The 17,930-nt window shown below is 36.9% G+C and overlaps 1 protein-coding gene across 1 annotated transcript in view; it reads right to left on the reverse strand.

Moving 5' to 3' along the window:
• Nucleotides 1-17,930, reverse strand: part of RANBP17 (RAN binding protein 17) — a 189,727-nt gene that overhangs the window by 152,126 nt on the left and 19,671 nt on the right. Inside the window, exons 7-12 of the mRNA XM_060786264.2 lie at nucleotides 14,755-14,920; nucleotides 12,052-12,125; nucleotides 10,527-10,646; nucleotides 9,214-9,360; nucleotides 8,744-8,916; nucleotides 6,471-6,664 (exon numbers count right to left, since the gene is read on the reverse strand). Coding sequence (XP_060642247.2) covers nucleotides 6,471-6,664; nucleotides 8,744-8,916; nucleotides 9,214-9,360; nucleotides 10,527-10,646; nucleotides 12,052-12,125; nucleotides 14,755-14,920 — 874 coding nt within the window. The remainder of the gene's footprint in view (nucleotides 1-6,470; nucleotides 6,665-8,743; nucleotides 8,917-9,213; nucleotides 9,361-10,526; nucleotides 10,647-12,051; nucleotides 12,126-14,754; nucleotides 14,921-17,930) is intronic.

Consider the following 17,930-nt stretch of genomic DNA (forward strand, 5'->3'; position numbering starts at 1 on the left):
TCTGGGGGACTTTCTGGAATTTGGGATTTAGTGGATCAGGGTAAACAAAAGATGCCAATATTCACCCCTATGGGCCAATTCTGCAGGCTGTGCTGGCACATTTGGGTACACATCACAACTGGTGAATATTTTGAAGTGAGAAATGCAATATTCTGCGGCGTGGACAATCTACTTCAGCAGTTTTCAAACTGGTCCTCTGGATGTTTTGGACTTCCAATTCCCAGAAGCCGCAGCCAATTTGACCAGCAGTCAGGATTTCTGAGAGGTGAGGTCCAAAACATCTTGAGGATCAAGTTTTGAGAACCATTGATTTAAACCATGCATTTTCAAATAGTATGAGAGTGTTCAGACTATTTTTCAGGTTAAACCTTTTTAAAAAAAAAATGTGGTACCATGCAGGTTGCTAAAAAAAACACCTAGGGGTAGATTTGAAAGCTCTGGAGCTGTCACCTTACCTAGTTTTCAACTCACTGAAGCTTAATTTTTTCTAACCTCAATTCCACTTCTATCTGGTACATCAATGTTATTAAAGTCAAAAATATTTCAACATTTACCAATCTATCAATGCTCTAAATAGCTTGGCCAAATACTGTGCTCAAATGTGGTTGAATGAATTGACTTTTGCTGACACAATATGTCAAAAATAAACAAACAGATTTAAAGTGTAGATTCATAAAGCTTTGTGAAGATTTGGCAATGCTCATCATACCTTAAGATGAAAACAAATCTCCGACTCCCCCTGTCTCCTCTACCCTCCCCTTTCCTCTGCAGCCAAGAAGTACCTAGCACATTCCAACATTCGAATTCACCCACTCATCCATTTTTTTCTCCCACATTTTACCATATTCCTCTATTTACTGTACTCTAAAGCAATACAAATAGTATTACAGATACTGTACATTTCTAGATTTGATCACTGCAATGCTTTTCTATTTCTAGCTGCCCTTTAAGATAACTTAATCATTTTGCATGATACAGATTATCTATCATCTCTTGTCTAATGTCTGGAGATTCGTCATAGCCATCTAGTTTTGTACTAACTAAAATAATATAGTTTATAGCCAGTGTTCTGTCTTAAACTGTAAATTCTCACACAGTCTACAACACACATATCACATGGATATGCTCTCCCTATAGGATTCTACATCAACGAAGCTACAAATGCCTCCCAGTGGTCCACACGTGCAAAAGTCTTGGAGAAGAGCAGTTAAAATCAGAGTCTTTTTAGTGATGGTTCCTAAGCTCTGGAACTAACTGCTCAGATTTTGAAATCCATATTCATCTCAAGTTTTTAAAAATTAAAATATGACAGAGACAGAAAGTAAAAAAGAAAGGGGGGGAGACAAAAGGGTAACACATCAGATATGAACAATAGCTAAGGACACGTATCAGAGTTTTGCAAGGCTGCAAATCTCTACTGGTGTACTTGTATGAACGTTTGGGTTTTTAAATAGTGCTTTCATGTTAACTGCTTTGATTTTGTGTTAATCACTTTGAACTATTCAAAAGGCAATTCATAAATACTTCAATGGAAGAAAAAAATAATATGAGAGTCCTGCATTTTAAAGAGCAAGCAAACTAATCTTGTAATTTTGCTGTTATTGTGTATTTGGTTGTTGTCATTAAGATTGCATGTACAAGGAGAGGAGGGTGGGAGTGGAAGAAAACAATAAAACAACAATAAAAAAAATTAAGACTGATTCTAATCAAATAATTATTTGAGAAAAAGTATAACAATATGTCTCAATTAAGTACAATTTTACAATTTTAGGTCTAGCATCACCATATCTGAATGGCTAAATACTGACAACGTGGAAATTTATAAAGTTGTAACATGGATTGATAACCTCTTCAAAATTTAAGATGAAACTACAAAGTACCTCTGTGAGCACACAGACTCTTCACCTAATGATATTTTGTTGGTCCCTATCCACAGAAGATAAAATTCATTTTCCACCATAATTTTTCGTGTGTACTTTTTCTATTCAAAACACTGAGTATATTTGCTTTTCCAGCTGCTTAAACAGAATATTTTTTCTTTACCAAAATAATTATTGCTGTAATAATCTGTAATTATGTTTTATAACAGCAATAATCCCAAAGAAATCAGTCATTACCATAGATCACAAGTAATCGTTAACTACTGTTAATGACCCATTTCTTGGGGATTATTGTTTTAGCAAACCATGACTGCATCACAATCAATACAGAGAGCAAGACAATATAATAAAATGAGGTCTTAATATTATATTAACTTATTTTGTAACATTAAAAGCCATTAAACATTGAAATTAAAGTGTGTATAACTAAGGGAGGTAGCATTTATTGTTCTGTGCTAACAGAAGTGTTAAGACTACAGAAAAGAAAATGAATACTACATTAAGAATAGTACAGATATAAAGCAATGCCAACATTCTCTGCCAAAATACCCCTTTAGGCATTTAAAATAATTGAAAATGGCTAACTGCTTTGATCAAACAGCTTCAGATACAAAATATCCGGAGCGCTTAATTTTCCTGAACCATTAAATGGGTATTGATTTGAAAAGATATGTCTCTAGTTTTAATTATAATAATCTCTATATTGTTTTACTGGAATTAAGAGAGCTTTGCATTTAAAATATCTCGGTCTTCATTATAATAAGTTAGTGTTATTATTCCAATCCCAGAGCTTGACTAGGATCTTAACTAGGTGAAAGTATCTTACAGATGGTCACCCAGTAAAAATGAGCAGGCATGCTTATGTACTGACATTATTTCAAAGGGACAAAAGTTGTACAATCATTAATATAACATTACTCCAATGGCAGATTAAGGAGAAAAACCTTCTGAACTGATTATCCTTGCTGGGCCCCTTAAGTTAGATTATTTTACCAATTCCAAAGAAGATGTGTTTGTCTTGCAGAAAAATGCAACAGGCTCATACTTTGCCAGCACTGAGACTGACTAATGAAAATGTTTTTAACAATGAGCATTCTGTACCATAACAGCAATTTAACACCCTACTATGAAAGGATTCTTTGCCTTTTGGACTTCACTCTTTCTTGATTTTTCCAGGTCATAATAGTGAGCTGACAAAGTCAAATAGGTTGGAAGGAGGAGGCAAAGTTCATTTGCTGCACCACCAGGCAGCAGGCATTGGAGTATCCATGATAGGAACTCCACTCAACATACTTAAGACTTGAGAGTTAGAGCCAACAACACCAGTTTTGATCTCAATCCTAATGGTTTAGCTGAATAGAAATCAACTGTATTGCATTCAATTGGGCACTTTCTCTCCCTGAACTGTTTTCATTCAGTTCCAGCTGGTCATTAGAAAAATTGCTATGTAACTTTAAGAACTGGTGCCCAAGGTTACTTCTTTTCCTATTTGCATACATGAAGTATATTGTTTTTACATTCTGTCACCTTTCTTTGGCTGAAGAGCAAACGAAAAATAGTACAGAGAAGAAAATTAATGGTATTTGCAATTCTGTTCCAGATTTATGACATCGCATTTTAAAAATCTATCGCATGTCACACCTAGCATAGAAGATGGGGCACTCTAAGCAGAGTCTCTAAAGAATACTTTAATAGCCTGGCAAGTTTGTATTGAGTGAACAGATTATTCAGATATTCATCAAAGAACAGAGAGCAAAGTGTAGAGATAAATTGAGATTTCACAACACAATCAAATAAGCCTTGAGAATCTCCAACAATGTATAGGCACACATTCATGCATTATCTGAAATAAGATCAGTACCGAGACACCTATAGTTGGGATTGTGTTGTGGTTACTATGTGCCTTCAAGGTGCTTTCAACTTATGGCAAATGTAACACGAAACTATAACAGGGTTTACTTGACAAGGTTTGTTTTGAGAGGTTATGCCTTTGCCACCTTTTCAGGTCAAGGGAGTGTGACTGGCCCAAAGTCATCTAATGAGTTTCCATGGCTAAGTTGGGATTCGAAACTTGGTCTCTCAGAGCCTTAGGCCAACTTTTTTTTCTGTGTCAGGAGCGATTTGAGAATCTGCAAGTCGCTTCTGGTGTGAGAATCGGCCGTCTGCAAGGACGTTGCCCAGGGATGCTTTTACCATCCTGTGGGAGGCTTCTCTCATGTCACCTGACAGGACCTAGAATTCTGGCTTGTCTTCCCAACAGCTACAAGTCAGAAAATGATCTCTAGAAGAAGCCAGCAGCTCATTCTTGCAGCTTGGGCTTCTCTTGTTTGAATGCTACCCTAAATAAACTACATATAAAAGCTTTGTGGTTAGTATAGCTACTTGTAGTCAGAGTGATTGGTTAATATTCTCACGAGCATGTGAATTACCTGTTCATATGGTAGTAGCACAAAAGAAAGAAAGAAATTTCACAGTTTGCTGGAGATGTTCAATCTGACCATGGTGACACATACCATGATCAACCCATTCCTTCTCTTTGGCTGGAATGGACCTTCATAGTAAACTCCTCGGCTTTGGAACTTGCTACCTAGTAAGACTAGGCAAGACCCTACCTTGGCAGCTTTTAAGAAAGACCTAAAAACTTGGCTCTTCCAATGTGCCTTTGGCGAGTGAACATATATTCCATATTTTGTCTGTTCCAACTACAGTTCCATCCTCATGATGCACTTTCCCGACGCCCTTAATGAAGGTCTAACCCCATTGTTCGTTCCTTTGAGCTCCTCCCTCAGAAACACAGTCTCCCACCACTTATCTCATCTGGGGTTTAATCAATTTTATCCTAGTGCATTTGGCCCGCCCACTGTGTTCTATTTCTCTTTCATGTTATTTTGTAATTGTTTATTTTATTTTGTTATTGCATGTATTTATTTTGATGGTATTTTCTGCTTCTTTGTATTTTATTTTGCTGTACTGTAATTTTGGGCTTGGCCTCATGTTAGCTGTCCCGAGTCCCCTTTGGGGAGATGGTGGCAGGGTACAAATAAAGATTGTTGTTGTTGTTCTGCTTCTCTTGGTGGGGTTCTTCCTCCCCTCATCCCCACAGTAGAATTTTTCAAAGAGGTAAATGGTGTCTTACTGCACATACTGATACTCAGACTTAGCTTTGTGACACCATCTTGCAGTCCTATCCGATTGGCTTCCTGGCATTGTGATGCTATCGGGATGTTGATCGGTTGGGTAGGATCATTGTCCCAAGGTCAAGAGGCAGTTAACGGATTATTGTAACACATCCTTTGGAAAGTGTTCAGAAACATAAACGAGTCCAGAATGCTGCAGTTCGAGAGGGGATGGTTGCTGGGAACATATAGCTCCCATTACCAAGGTTTCACTATTCCATTTCCAAGCACATATTAAAATACTTGTTATTATTTTTTAAAATATAACAGATTGCGTGTTCCTGTATATAACTCATCCAGTTTTGGGAGCCTTAGAGTAGGGCTTTCTTTCGATCCCAGCACCGGCATAAGCAGGTTACCACTTCAGGTTGTGGAACTCTCTACCATGTCTACTCTGCCCACTTATCTGTTCACTTTATCAATGAGTAAAACCCTTTTTATTTATACAGGATATTGAAAATTAACTGACTGTTGCAGAAGAGATTTCAACCTACAGTGTTTAATGTGCTTGTTCTGCCTTTGTGTTGCTATGTGGTTGGATTGGAAGGAATTATAACACAAAAACAGATCGGAGGCTATATGTAAAGGAAAACAATGTTTTATTGAAACAAACTGAATCTCCTTTCCCTAGTTGCCACTGCGGAGTCTTTGTGAAAAGGAAATCCTATAAGCTTCTGAAGCCCTGTTCTTAAACTCAAAATGTGACTGCTGTTGTTTCACTATATAGACATTAGATGTGACTACTATTACTTTACTATCTATGCCACAATATCACTATCTATATCTTACTTTTATCTACATAACTCTATATGACTATTGATCTCCAACTGGACATGAATTTCTGTGCACTTTCTATCCCTCTGTTTCCTTCCATACCTAGACTCTAACTCAGGCATGGGGAACCTTCGGCCCTCCAGGTGTGGTGGACTTCAACTCCCACAATTCCTTGAGGCTCGGCATTCGCCCCAAAGGCTTACCTTGGCCCAAGGAATTGTGGGAGTTGAAGTCCACCACACCTGGAGGGCCGAAGGTTCCTGACCCCTGCTCTAACTCATCTGCCGAACTGTAAAATAACTGCTTTTCTGGAGCACAGGCTTGAGCTCTCCCCCCCCCCCCCCCCCCCAATATCCTTAAAGGCACAGGCAACAAATTATAGATTCTGTCTCTGGAAGCAGGACAGTGCTGTTTTAATTTATTTGAAATTTGACAATTTACTTGTTTTTCATTATGAGAACTGATTTTAACTGCCTTCTGTTTTAATAAATGCTATGAGCTATCATGGAAGAAAAGGACTATAAAAATATAATATTAAATAAATAAATAAATAAATAAAATCAAGCTGTGCCAACAAACTTCAACAATAGAGAAAAGATGGACGTACTTAACTGTAACTAAAAAGATAATGCATACTTACCTTCTTGAATTGAGACTGCAAGAGGATTTCTACTACAAGACTGCAACAGCTTCTGGTAGTTTTGTGCATTTTGGTCAAACAGCTGTACAAGAAGAGCACATGTTTTTTCATATTCACATCTGCTAACGGTACACAATTGCTCCAGCTGCTGAAATACTGTAGCTGTATCATCCAATGGATCATCCAAGCTATCTCTAGAAAACATTTGTTTAAAAGAACATCATTCTGGGAAATATGAAAAAGTGCAAGTAATATCCTTTGAACACTGGCATGTTTTTAAAGCATTCTGGCTAACATCTTCAAGCTTGTAACCAAGAAACAGTACGTGGAAACAAAAGCACTCTTTTCCCTCAAGCTTTCAAAAAGACAACTGCTGTTATGATATCCAAAATACAGCACCATATATACCCTCATCTTAAGTTGAAGCCAACTGATGATAGTAACATTTTTTGCCATAGCTATATACAAGCAGTCTACAAGTTACAAACTAGATTCTGTAGGCTTGTTCTTAAGCTGAATTTGTATGTAAATTGGATCAGGTACATTTTAAGTGTAACTCCAGCCAAATATATATAGGGGGGAGCTTGGGATAAAATAGGGAAGGGTGAATATCCCTGTGTTGTTTTTTCGCTGTTTGTGCTCGTGTTCAGAAGATTTCACCACACTTTCTGTCCCTGTGAGAATTGGATTTTGAAAATGTTGGCTTGTTGTGGAAACAAAGATTGGTGAGGAAGCTTCAGTGGAGACATCTTTCCCCCTTGATAATAAGTCTTTCAGGAGTGAATTTCCTTCCAAGGAGTAGATTCCTCTCACTTCCTGTTGTCTCAACAATGTTCTTAACTATGAATCATTTGTAAGTCAGATGTTTGTAACTTGGATCTGCCTGTATAATACATATAATAAGTGCTCTTTCATATTTCAAATGGATTTGAAACACAGGGTGTTAGATTGTGTAGTAATAACAATGGGTGTTGGAAACTCGGGGACTGCCTGTATAAAAATGTGAAAGTATATGTGTATGTTTATATGTTTGTTTTAAAAAGGTTCCTACATGGCTTGATGGATCTGGACTAAACTCGTACACATATCCTTCATGCTCCAACCTATAATATTAGCTTGGTGTCAACTAAAAAACCCACCCCATTGGGGGGTTGGGCCCCCAAAAAAGAATAAATAGGTATGTATGTATGCAGTGCTCAGATGCAACCACAAGAGGGCAGTATATAGATACAAAGGCTACCTCGGAGGGAGAGATGAAAAATGGAAGAGGACTAGAATGAAGTTCTATGAGAGGCCTTCTCAGAGGGCTAAGCAAGGATGGAAGTGAGATAGAAAATGGACAAAGGAGACCTTAAGATGATAAAACTTGGGTAATAATTCAGTTTTTACAGAATCCTATATTCAAAAAAGGCATATCTGAGCAATAACAGATATACATGCTGTCTGTATAGAAATGAAATCAATACAAATATGCTGTTTGGGTGTGTGTATGGCTGCCTGTATCTAGCAGCTATGAATCATTGTGTCCCTCAGCTTGACACCACAAATTTGCTTTTTGTTGCTGTTAAAGTTTCAGGTTGAAATTCCAGACCAAAAGATAACACTAGTAGTAGTAGTAGTAGAAGAAGAAGAAGAAGAAGAGGAGGAGGAGGAGGGGGGGGAGTAAGAACACTATGTGACATGATTTTTGTTCCTGGCTATCATTAAAAAAACATGGAAAGGTTTATTAAACTACAAAAAACTTTGTTTTGTGGGGCATCCTGTAGCACATTTTGCTAGTTTTCATCGAGTCTCAACCAATTCAACATAGTTTGTGGCAACCATAAAACAAAGTTTCTGGAGTAGAACAAGTACTTTCAAAATAGGAACAGAATTAAACAGGAAAAACACTTTCAAACCAGGAACAGATTTTTTTTTAAATTTTGTGTAACAAATCAGAAAATCATGGTAAATGCCTCAACATCTGACAGCCACACACTCCCAGTTTAAAGTGAAAAAGTCAACATTCCGAGGAGAGCTTCCTATAAGCAAAAAAAGGGAGCTTGACATAAATTATTGGGACATGGTGATAGTCTTGATATTTAAAACAACAAGAACAACAACCACCAGCACCCAAGGTGGAACAGCTAAAAAGGAGTCCTCACAAGCTCTTTTTGGAGTATTAGGTATAGACCAAAGGGTACACTTCACCTGGCAAAAAATAAATATACTTGTGGAAGCATCAAGTTTAAAGTAGGACAACTCTACCCATGGAAACTGCTATTGTATTTTACCTTATGACCATAGGGACAGATTCCAGTCTAGAGGTAATATATGCCTTTGTAATCTCAGGTGCGTATGTATCTAATAGATGAGGTTCTGATGACTTCACAAAAGGCACCGAGGCAACCATTCTCTGCCAAAGAGTTAGCAAATAATGAACACTGTTTGGTGCAAATTCCCAATGCTAGAAAGAAACAAAATGAGATTTTCATTAGAACATGCTTTAGCCCAATGTGAGCAATTACAAACATTGTAATATACACAGTATTGTTATTTATTCCCTTTCTGTTTATGCCTCAATTAAAACCAAAGCCCCAATGTTATGTAAAAATGTTTTTTTTTTAAAAAGAACTGGTGATCTTCTAGAATGTTGCTAATACATATAAGACGACACTCATTTTTTAATAAACCCATCATGATCCATCAAGACATATACAAACCCAACCCACTTTCAGCTGGTTGGATTCTGTTTCTACCTTACCTGCAAACTAGTGATGGTGAAATTGGCTATCAGTCTAATAACTTCTGGGTAATCTTTTACAACAACCAATTCCCCCAGTTGATAGTTAGTTTTCAGCCGAGCCAAAAATCGACAGAATTCATGATAGTTACCAGGGTCAGATAAACCCTAAATTACACAAAAAACAAAACAGCATGAATTAGTCCTTGTCTAATGTACACAAATGCACCTAAACAAATGGCCAGCCCCGCACATTTTCTGGGGTTACGGGCACAGGTGAAAAATTGTGAAAAATAAAGCTTTTTAACTTGAGAAGACACCTCTAGAGATTATAATTTCTTCAGCATAAATCTCTGGTCAACTATTGCCAGACATTGTCAACATAATTGTATTGGAGGACCTAGAGATTTCTAGAGAGGTATTCTATCTAGGAAACTCTAAGTCCTCCAGCACGACTTTATGATCAACCTCCAGGAGAAATTGCCCATTAAGCCATACTGGAAGACCCAGAGTTTCATAGAGAAAACATTTTAATCAAATCCGTGGATAATCAAATCTGCAAAAGTCAAATATACAAAATATGGAGGGCTGACTGTATTTTAAAAGCAGTAAATTAGTTTGCAATAAATCATCAAGGGTAACGGAACAGGAGGCCAAATTTCTGTTTGCAGCGGCAAAAAGCCACAAGTGCTTCATGAATAACCTGTAAAGGCTGAGTGTAACAAAGAGTACTCGGGAGACTTATTATTAATTTGCAATCAGTTCCTGTTTTAGATTATACAGTCATTCATCCGATAGCGAATGGTGATACTTGTTTTTATTAATTATAAGCCAAATGTGATGTTATGAATTGTTAATTGTTGTATTTCATCATTCTACTTTCACTTGACTTAGCTGATGGTTTGTTGACCGAAATAAAGGCTACTGACTGACTGAATAAACCATCACCCTGCAAATGATCTTGAAAGATGATTTAATGGGACAATAGAAGCTATGGAATAGGAAATGTTGAAACTCAGATAGTTAACTCCATGTGATAGATAGGAAACCAGACAATTGCACTGTTGCAGCTGGTTGGTTCGCTCTCAACCTGTGAATATAAAGTTTGTATGTATCCATGTGCCAACTAATGTTAAAGCCAAACAAGAATGACAGATGTCCTTCATGCTATAAACACTTTATTAGCATTCCTTAAACACTTAAGGAGCTAAAAGCATTTCAAAAAGATAACCATGCAAACATTTTAGTCACTCACAGTAAATTGCTGTGGTACCACAGATATTTTGCCAAATACTATATATCCAGAATTTGTGAGAAAGTTGAAAAATATCTACCTGAGGATTTTCAAGTATTCTTTTTACTCCTTTGATCAGATTACTAAGATACTTAGCACGTTCTGGATTGCTAAACAAGGATCGCCTTGTAGAAGCAAACTGAACTAAGCAGGAAAGTGCCTAGAAAACAAACAAATATTTGAAGGGTTTAACGTAAAATATAAGGAGATCACAGACAAATCAGACCAATGGTGTATGTAATTTAGCATCCTGCTTCCACATTAGCCAACCAGATGTTTGTAAGCAGCCCACAAATAAGATATGGTGGCCACAAGATCATCCTACAAAATAGACATTCAGGATCCAGGCAGTCAGATTGGAAAAAACAGAAACTCTGTTTTATTTCCTGTCTTTTCTGATTTAATGGAGGGTGACATCTACATGACATTTTCCCCAATGTGAAGTATTCCTTGGGAACTCCTCGCATGTACAAGGAAATTTTTGTCCCACTTTAGCCCAATACCTCTCCATGTCTGTCTGTCTGTCTCAGCGACCCAGAATCTGGATAAGGTGGCCTCTCACAAGAAACACAGTGACTGTTCCCAGGACATGAGATTCAACAGAGCTCAAGAATAAGAAAGAGGAATGCTAGCAATAAAAGTATCCTAATGCTTAACTAATATAATATTGCTAAAGCATTTTAACACTTTGAATGCAACTCCTTAGTAACAATTTAAAAGGAAATTGATGATAATCAATTTCTACAATATTTCCTGCATCTAGATGTGACATGTGAATAGTGAGAGAAGAAGGCAGAAGAACACAAGGGATGGGGGAAACCTGTGATTTTCCCCCCATCCCCCCCCCCACCCCTATGGTTTGAATGCACAGCCATGAATATGCAGGGAAAATGAAAACAAAATGAACTGGGATGTTCCAATAATGTTATTCTTTTCTGGATAAGCCCACATAAACCTTGCTTCTGATACTTAAATAATATGTAGACACATTGATTGGTAGTTGTAAACAGCCTTATCATCTATGTATTTATCTAATGTCCCTTTAAAACTATTTAAGACTAGCTTCCATGTTGGGGAATCCAATAAATTTACTGTGTGAAACAGCACTTCCTTTTATCTCTTCTGGAGTCTACACCATTCTGCTCCCCAGGATGAACCCAAGGTTTAGTATTACAAAAGAAAGGAGAAGAAAAGCCTTCCTATTTGCTTGCATAATTTCACACACCTCTGACTTAATGCTCCACTCCCAAACACCTTTTTCTGTTATAAAGAATCCCATTTTTACCTGTAATTTGTACATCAATAGTCATTGCAAAAGCAGCAAACTCATTAGCAATGTGCCAGTCATATCTTTGTTGGATGTGATTTAATGATTAGTGTAGTAATATATAGATTATATTTATAATTTAGAAGTTGAAATCTGGCCCAACCCTATCTTAGGAGTGAAATTTAAGGAGGGACAATGTGTAAGTGTGTTTTTCATTTAACACATTGAACATGTGCACTTATGATAACTTGTTATAAGACATTTTCTACCAAAATATCATTATTTATTATATACTTACTAATTGGGACAGCATCGGTGGGAGGGAATGATACAGATCAAAAAAGAGGTCCAAGGTTTCTGGTTCCAGAAAGACTGAGAAAAAAAAGAATGAAATACGCAAACAGCTCTTTTGGAGTACTACAGAACAACTAACTTTCACTAGTACCACTAACACTAAATTAAAATTTTACTAGGCGGTGTCAAATATTACTCAGAGAATATTTTCTTTTATATGAATTTTTCATAGGGTTTTCTAAGCCAACACATATTCAAGAGGTATTCCTTTCCCAGAATATACTGTACATATACTATAGCCTATAGCAACTTGTATTAAATTGTGGTCTCCAATTTAAGTACTTATTCTGGTTGGCTTCCAAGATTAGATGTAATCTGATGCCTGTAGGATATTCAGCCCCTCTTACCTTTTTGCATCTGTTAACGACTTCTTGATTTTAGGACAGTGATCCTACACAACTGAGCAATATCCTGATAACATCACAGTGCCAGGAAGCCAATCAGAACTCCCAGATGATGTCACAAAGCTAACTGCAAGTATCACTCTGTGCAGTAAAACACTTTTATCTCTTTGAAAAATTGTACTATGGGGTGCAGGGACTCATCCATGAGAAGCAAAATGACACACTAGGGAATTTGCTGTGAAGGTCCATTCTAGTCAAAGAGATCATCTATGACTGAATTAACTCCAGTTCCATCCAGGTGAGGAAAGGGATTATATGTGTTGCTTTCAAAAATTATTTTCTATTTGGTCCATAGCTCCTTCCCAGTTTGTAGAGAGAATAGGAAGATACCCCCCCCCCCCAAAAAAAGGAGTAATGGCTTCGCCTCCTTGGCTAGATATAATGGACCTTCATGATAAGTTTCCAAATGTACCCTTCTAAGACAGCCAAGGAGTCATCAATTTAATAGGCATTACCCTAGAAAAAATATACCCTGGGAGAGATGGTGGCAAGAAAATCAATTTAGCCCAATAAAACCTGCAGGAGCACCTTCTGTGAAAGGATGTCCTAACAGAAGCAAATGTATCCAACTAATAATGTTTCGTAAAAGTGGATTAAGTGACACAAGTTAAAGCTCTTCAAATTTCCTCCATGGGAGTCTTAGTCAAATAAGTCACTGAAATGGCTACTGACTTAGTAAAGAGTGGACTGTCACATTTTGACATTTTGATAAGAATAGGGACTAATAGGCCAAGAAAATGAATGCCTTGATCCACTAAATTAGTGTAGATGAGACTACCTTCTTGGCTAGAAAGGTGGGTGAAAGAAGAGTGCTTCTATTTTCCAAAACGGTCTGGTGTTTATTAATTTATTTATTCCATTTTACCCTGCTCTTCTCACCCCAAAGGGGACTCAGAGCAGCATACAAAATTAACAAAGATTCAATGCCACATTACAACACACATAATAGACATAAGGTGCTTCAGATATATAGTTTCAGAGCCTTTCTAACATCCAGTCTGTGTTACTGATTTTCTAGTAGGTGGACTGGATGAGTTTAAAAGAAAGTAAGACTATGATATGATCACAGGATTCACAAGGAATTGTAGTCCTAAAAAGCAGAGATTTTCCTAAACAGTCACCTAAAGTGCTTTAAAAATGCTGCCCTATAGTTTTGTTTTTTGCTTTGTTTAACGAGAAAAAATATTATCAAGATCCTTTCCCGCAAAAAAGGACTGATAGTTATTCCAAATAAATATTCTTTTTCATTTGAGCATAAGTTTTCTGCCACTGGGTGTCAGGGTGTTGTGAGGGTTTGTATTGTGGATCCACAAACACACCTGCAGAAAGGGCATCATTTATGTCGTGTAATTTACTAGACTTGACACTGAGATCACAAAATATCCCAGGTAAAGCACTTTTTAAAAATCTGATGTTGATTGGAATCACTGTCTGAAACAGCTTGTGTAGGATGCAAATTATTTCTGAAAAAATGGTTACAACTGACAAAAAAAAAAGCCTTAGTTTGAAAACAATTAGTTTGAGTATACAATAACTGAGCAAGAGTGGAACTAGCAAAATAAATTCTTCTGTTCTAAATTTTCTATGCAGGGTGGGAAAACATTTTTGCTATCTACTTCTTTATGAAATAAAAGTTTTTCATCTGTGTGAAACAAGCAAGAAAGCTGTTCCAAGAACTTCTGACAGAATAAGCACCACTTTTAGCATTGTCTGGGGACTTTATCACACAAGGCTGCCAAAGCACAGTTACAGCAAGATAAAAGTGCTTGCTGATGGGGCTTACACATAGTTACATTGTATTTGAATTGCAACTAGATTGTCTCTTTTCATTGATGGGAGGAAAGTCAATGAATCCAATATCAATGTTGTTTTGTCATTCTTCCTTGTGCAATCATTTCCTTCCACTGTAGTTGTGAAATGTAAGAAGGTCTTGTGAGAACACTGAAACTGCACAACTGTGGCAAAATAGGGGATTAAAAACAACAGATAAATAATGCGCATATGCTGGGTATGGCAAACACAGGTAGAAAGAAAGGCTGTGCAGAAGATTTATAATGGGAACTAGCGTCAATATATTGCCAATAGCACACAACTGTGCCATGTTGTGACAAAGATCGTTCCAATAACTGTATGTCTCAATTTCCTTAAACAATGCAATTGAGACAAGATAACAGGCTGGTGTGATAAAATCCACAGACAGAAGACAAAACATACAAGGCTATTAGCAGTAATTATGATCTTACTTGATCTCCAGTTTGTTGGAATCTGTACAGTACACAGATCATCTGCAGATTCATCTGCTGAACTGCCAATGAAGTCATAGTTAAGACAATTGAGGACAAGTTTCAAAAGGTACATTGCTAAATTTTGTTGCTGTTGATCCTGAAGTGTTAATGGTTTTGCCAACATCTAAATTCAAGCATATAAAAATATGCATCAGTAGTATACATCTTTCAAACAAGCAGCAAATAACCTATGCTCTCAGTTTAGCATGAAATGTTGATATAGCACAAAACATCATAAGCTCACAAACGTCTATGGTGTCAACATAAAGAAGGACCTGCTTGAAATACGCAAAAGGAGAAAGGCATGGTCTGCTGCCCCACTAATAAGACATCTTGGTCCAGAGTTAGAGCCTAGTGCAGTCTGCAGTCTGTTGCCCCACTGCCTTCAATGATTGGGTCCCTCTACATTCAATGAATTATTATCATAAGTAACCCCTGACAGACACACATTATATGTTTAAAGTACAGCAGTATCAGCTTTTGGCCACAAATGTCTCCCTGCACTAGGCTCTAACTCTGGACCAAGATGTCTTATTAGTTACAACAGATATAATGACTAACCAAGAATCCTGATTTACTTATTTACATCATGCTCATGCCAGCACATATTTTATATGAGTAAGTAAACAAAAGTGAAGCTGGAACAGAATGATGACAGAATCCAGGACCATGGATTCTAGTCTTCAAAGAGGCCATGATTTATAATTGAAAGCTGATAAAAATCCTTCTTTGAGTGTAATATACCATAATCTTGAATTAAGACATCACATTAAGTTATCCCTGTCTGGCTACTCCAGCCACTCACATAAAATAGGAGCAAATGCTACAAGCATGAGTACATTGCTAGTTCATAACTATGAACTAATCCACAGGACTCCTAGTTTACCATTATCCATTATCAAATAATGATCTTTCTATATCCAACCCTAAGAATAACTGCAGTTTGAGTGATGCACTATGACTCTGAAACCAGGGCTTAAATCCTTGTCCAGTTATGGAAACTGACCAGATAGTCTTGGACATGTCATAGCTTCTCAGCCTCAGAAGACGGCAAAGGCAAACCCCCTCTGAACAAATTTTGCCAACAAAACCCTGTGATAGGTTTGGCTTAAGGTCACTATAAGCTGGCAATTATCTGAAGGCACACCAGCACCACCAAAACAAGCAGCAACAGAATGCCCCAACTGCAGTATAACTAGGAACAGTTTTGTCAGTGTCTCCCAGGAGAAAATAGCAGCATCAATACCTTCCCTAGGAAGAATGATATGATTACATTATGGAAGGCACTGTAGAATAAACCAAAAATGCAACCTGAAGTCAAAATGTGGAAGTAAAAATAAAATTAAGGGTGATGGAAGATATTATTGTAATAGAAAACACTGCTATGCAGACAAAAAGAATTAAGGACTGGGCAGGCTCTAACAGATGTGAATTTAATGGATTCTAGATAAAGTCTCCAACAAACCTTCATCTAAGACTATCATACCAATTGAACATCTTGGCACAAAAAACTATGACTGACGACTGGATGACAACTGGATCAACAATGTTGATTACAAAAGATTTTTAGAAGATGTTGCTCGAAAAAACTGCTGCCCAATTACTGTCAGGAACATAAGCCCTGCCATGTTTATTCTCAATTTGTTTAAGTAAGGTACTTATATTGGCTATGTATTATGATGAGCGTGATCATGCTTTAATAATACTTGTATCTCCTTATATATTGGGGCTCCTGGAGAATGCCACTTTCTCTCATTAGCTTGGAATTGTTTGTCTTTGCCAGATAGATTTATGGCCAGCTGCAGAAGGAGTTTACAACCATCAAGAGCTACAATGCCATTCTTGTGAGAGACTTCATTTGAAGGGAAGAAGATGGGGGTATTTCTGAGATAATTTAGATTAATGGGGGGAAACCCACATGAGGGGGACTGGTTTTGTTTATTGTCAAATAGAATGAAATCCCATGGAATATTTGAAGTGCTTTAACTATAAACATACTGCGCAGTTATTCACTCCTCAGATCTACACCATACGTTGTATTGTAATCAACTCTTTTTTCTTAAAGATTCTAGTTTTTGAAGGTTTCCATTTTGTGAACAGTAGTTTGTCTGTACACGACAATGAACTGCATGTTGTGCAGTTTCCGAGCTGTATGGCTGTGTTCTAGCAGCATTTTCTACTGGCGTTTCACCTGCATTTGTGGTTGGCATTTTCAGAGGATCTTAAGTCACAGATGCAGGTGAATCCTGGCACAGTGGATTTGTGGAATTGATTTTTCTATTTTGATTCCTTATCTCCTTTACCATTCATAATTGCAATGGCAGTTCTCTCAGTACATACTGAAGAAAATGTATCAGGTATATGAAATATCAAAACAAGGTGGAAGTAGCAGCATAAACTGTGCATTTAGTCAAGACATTTCAATTGAACTTTGATTTGACAACAGTGCAATCCATTAAAAGCCTGAGTTGGAATTGAAATTAGAAATATTTGGCAATATTGCAAGCCGACAATATTCAAAATAAGAGTGAAAGAGAATAGTACTTGTATTTCATAATTCATACTAGTATTGATTAATAGTATTTCACTATAAATAAAAAGAATACATGAAGATTTAAAAATAAAACTTAATGTTGGCTATAAATTCCTGGGCCGTACCAGTTATTCAGTATATAGTATTACTACCTGGGGTACTATACTGAGAGAAAAGTGAGATATAAACAGAATGAATTAATAAGTACTGCTGGATTCAAGGAAAATAAAACAACTATACTGTATTTCTAGTGCTGGACACTTTGGAGGCAGTTACAAACATGATCACAATGTCACAATTGACAGGAACACAATAGCACAAATGGAAAAAAGTAACATTACTTTGCATGTCATATTAGTGTATGATACTTCACCAATTTTTAGACTCTTAGATAAAATCTGAGGACCAAAAACTTTTGTGATAGATTCAAACTGAGAATAGCTACTACTACTAACACTATTTAGTAGATGAATTCATCTTCATTTTCTCATGCTTTGCAGTTGCTGATAGAAGATAATATCCCATTTAGCTGCTCATCAATTATGTTAAGAAGAAGAAACACTTATATGCCACTTTATGAAGCAAACATCAATGAATTTGG

The sequence above is a fragment of the Anolis sagrei genome, chromosome 1 (genome assembly GCF_037176765.1).
Source record: "Anolis sagrei isolate rAnoSag1 chromosome 1, rAnoSag1.mat, whole genome shotgun sequence".
Lineage (NCBI taxonomy): Eukaryota > Metazoa > Chordata > Lepidosauria > Squamata > Dactyloidae > Anolis > Anolis sagrei.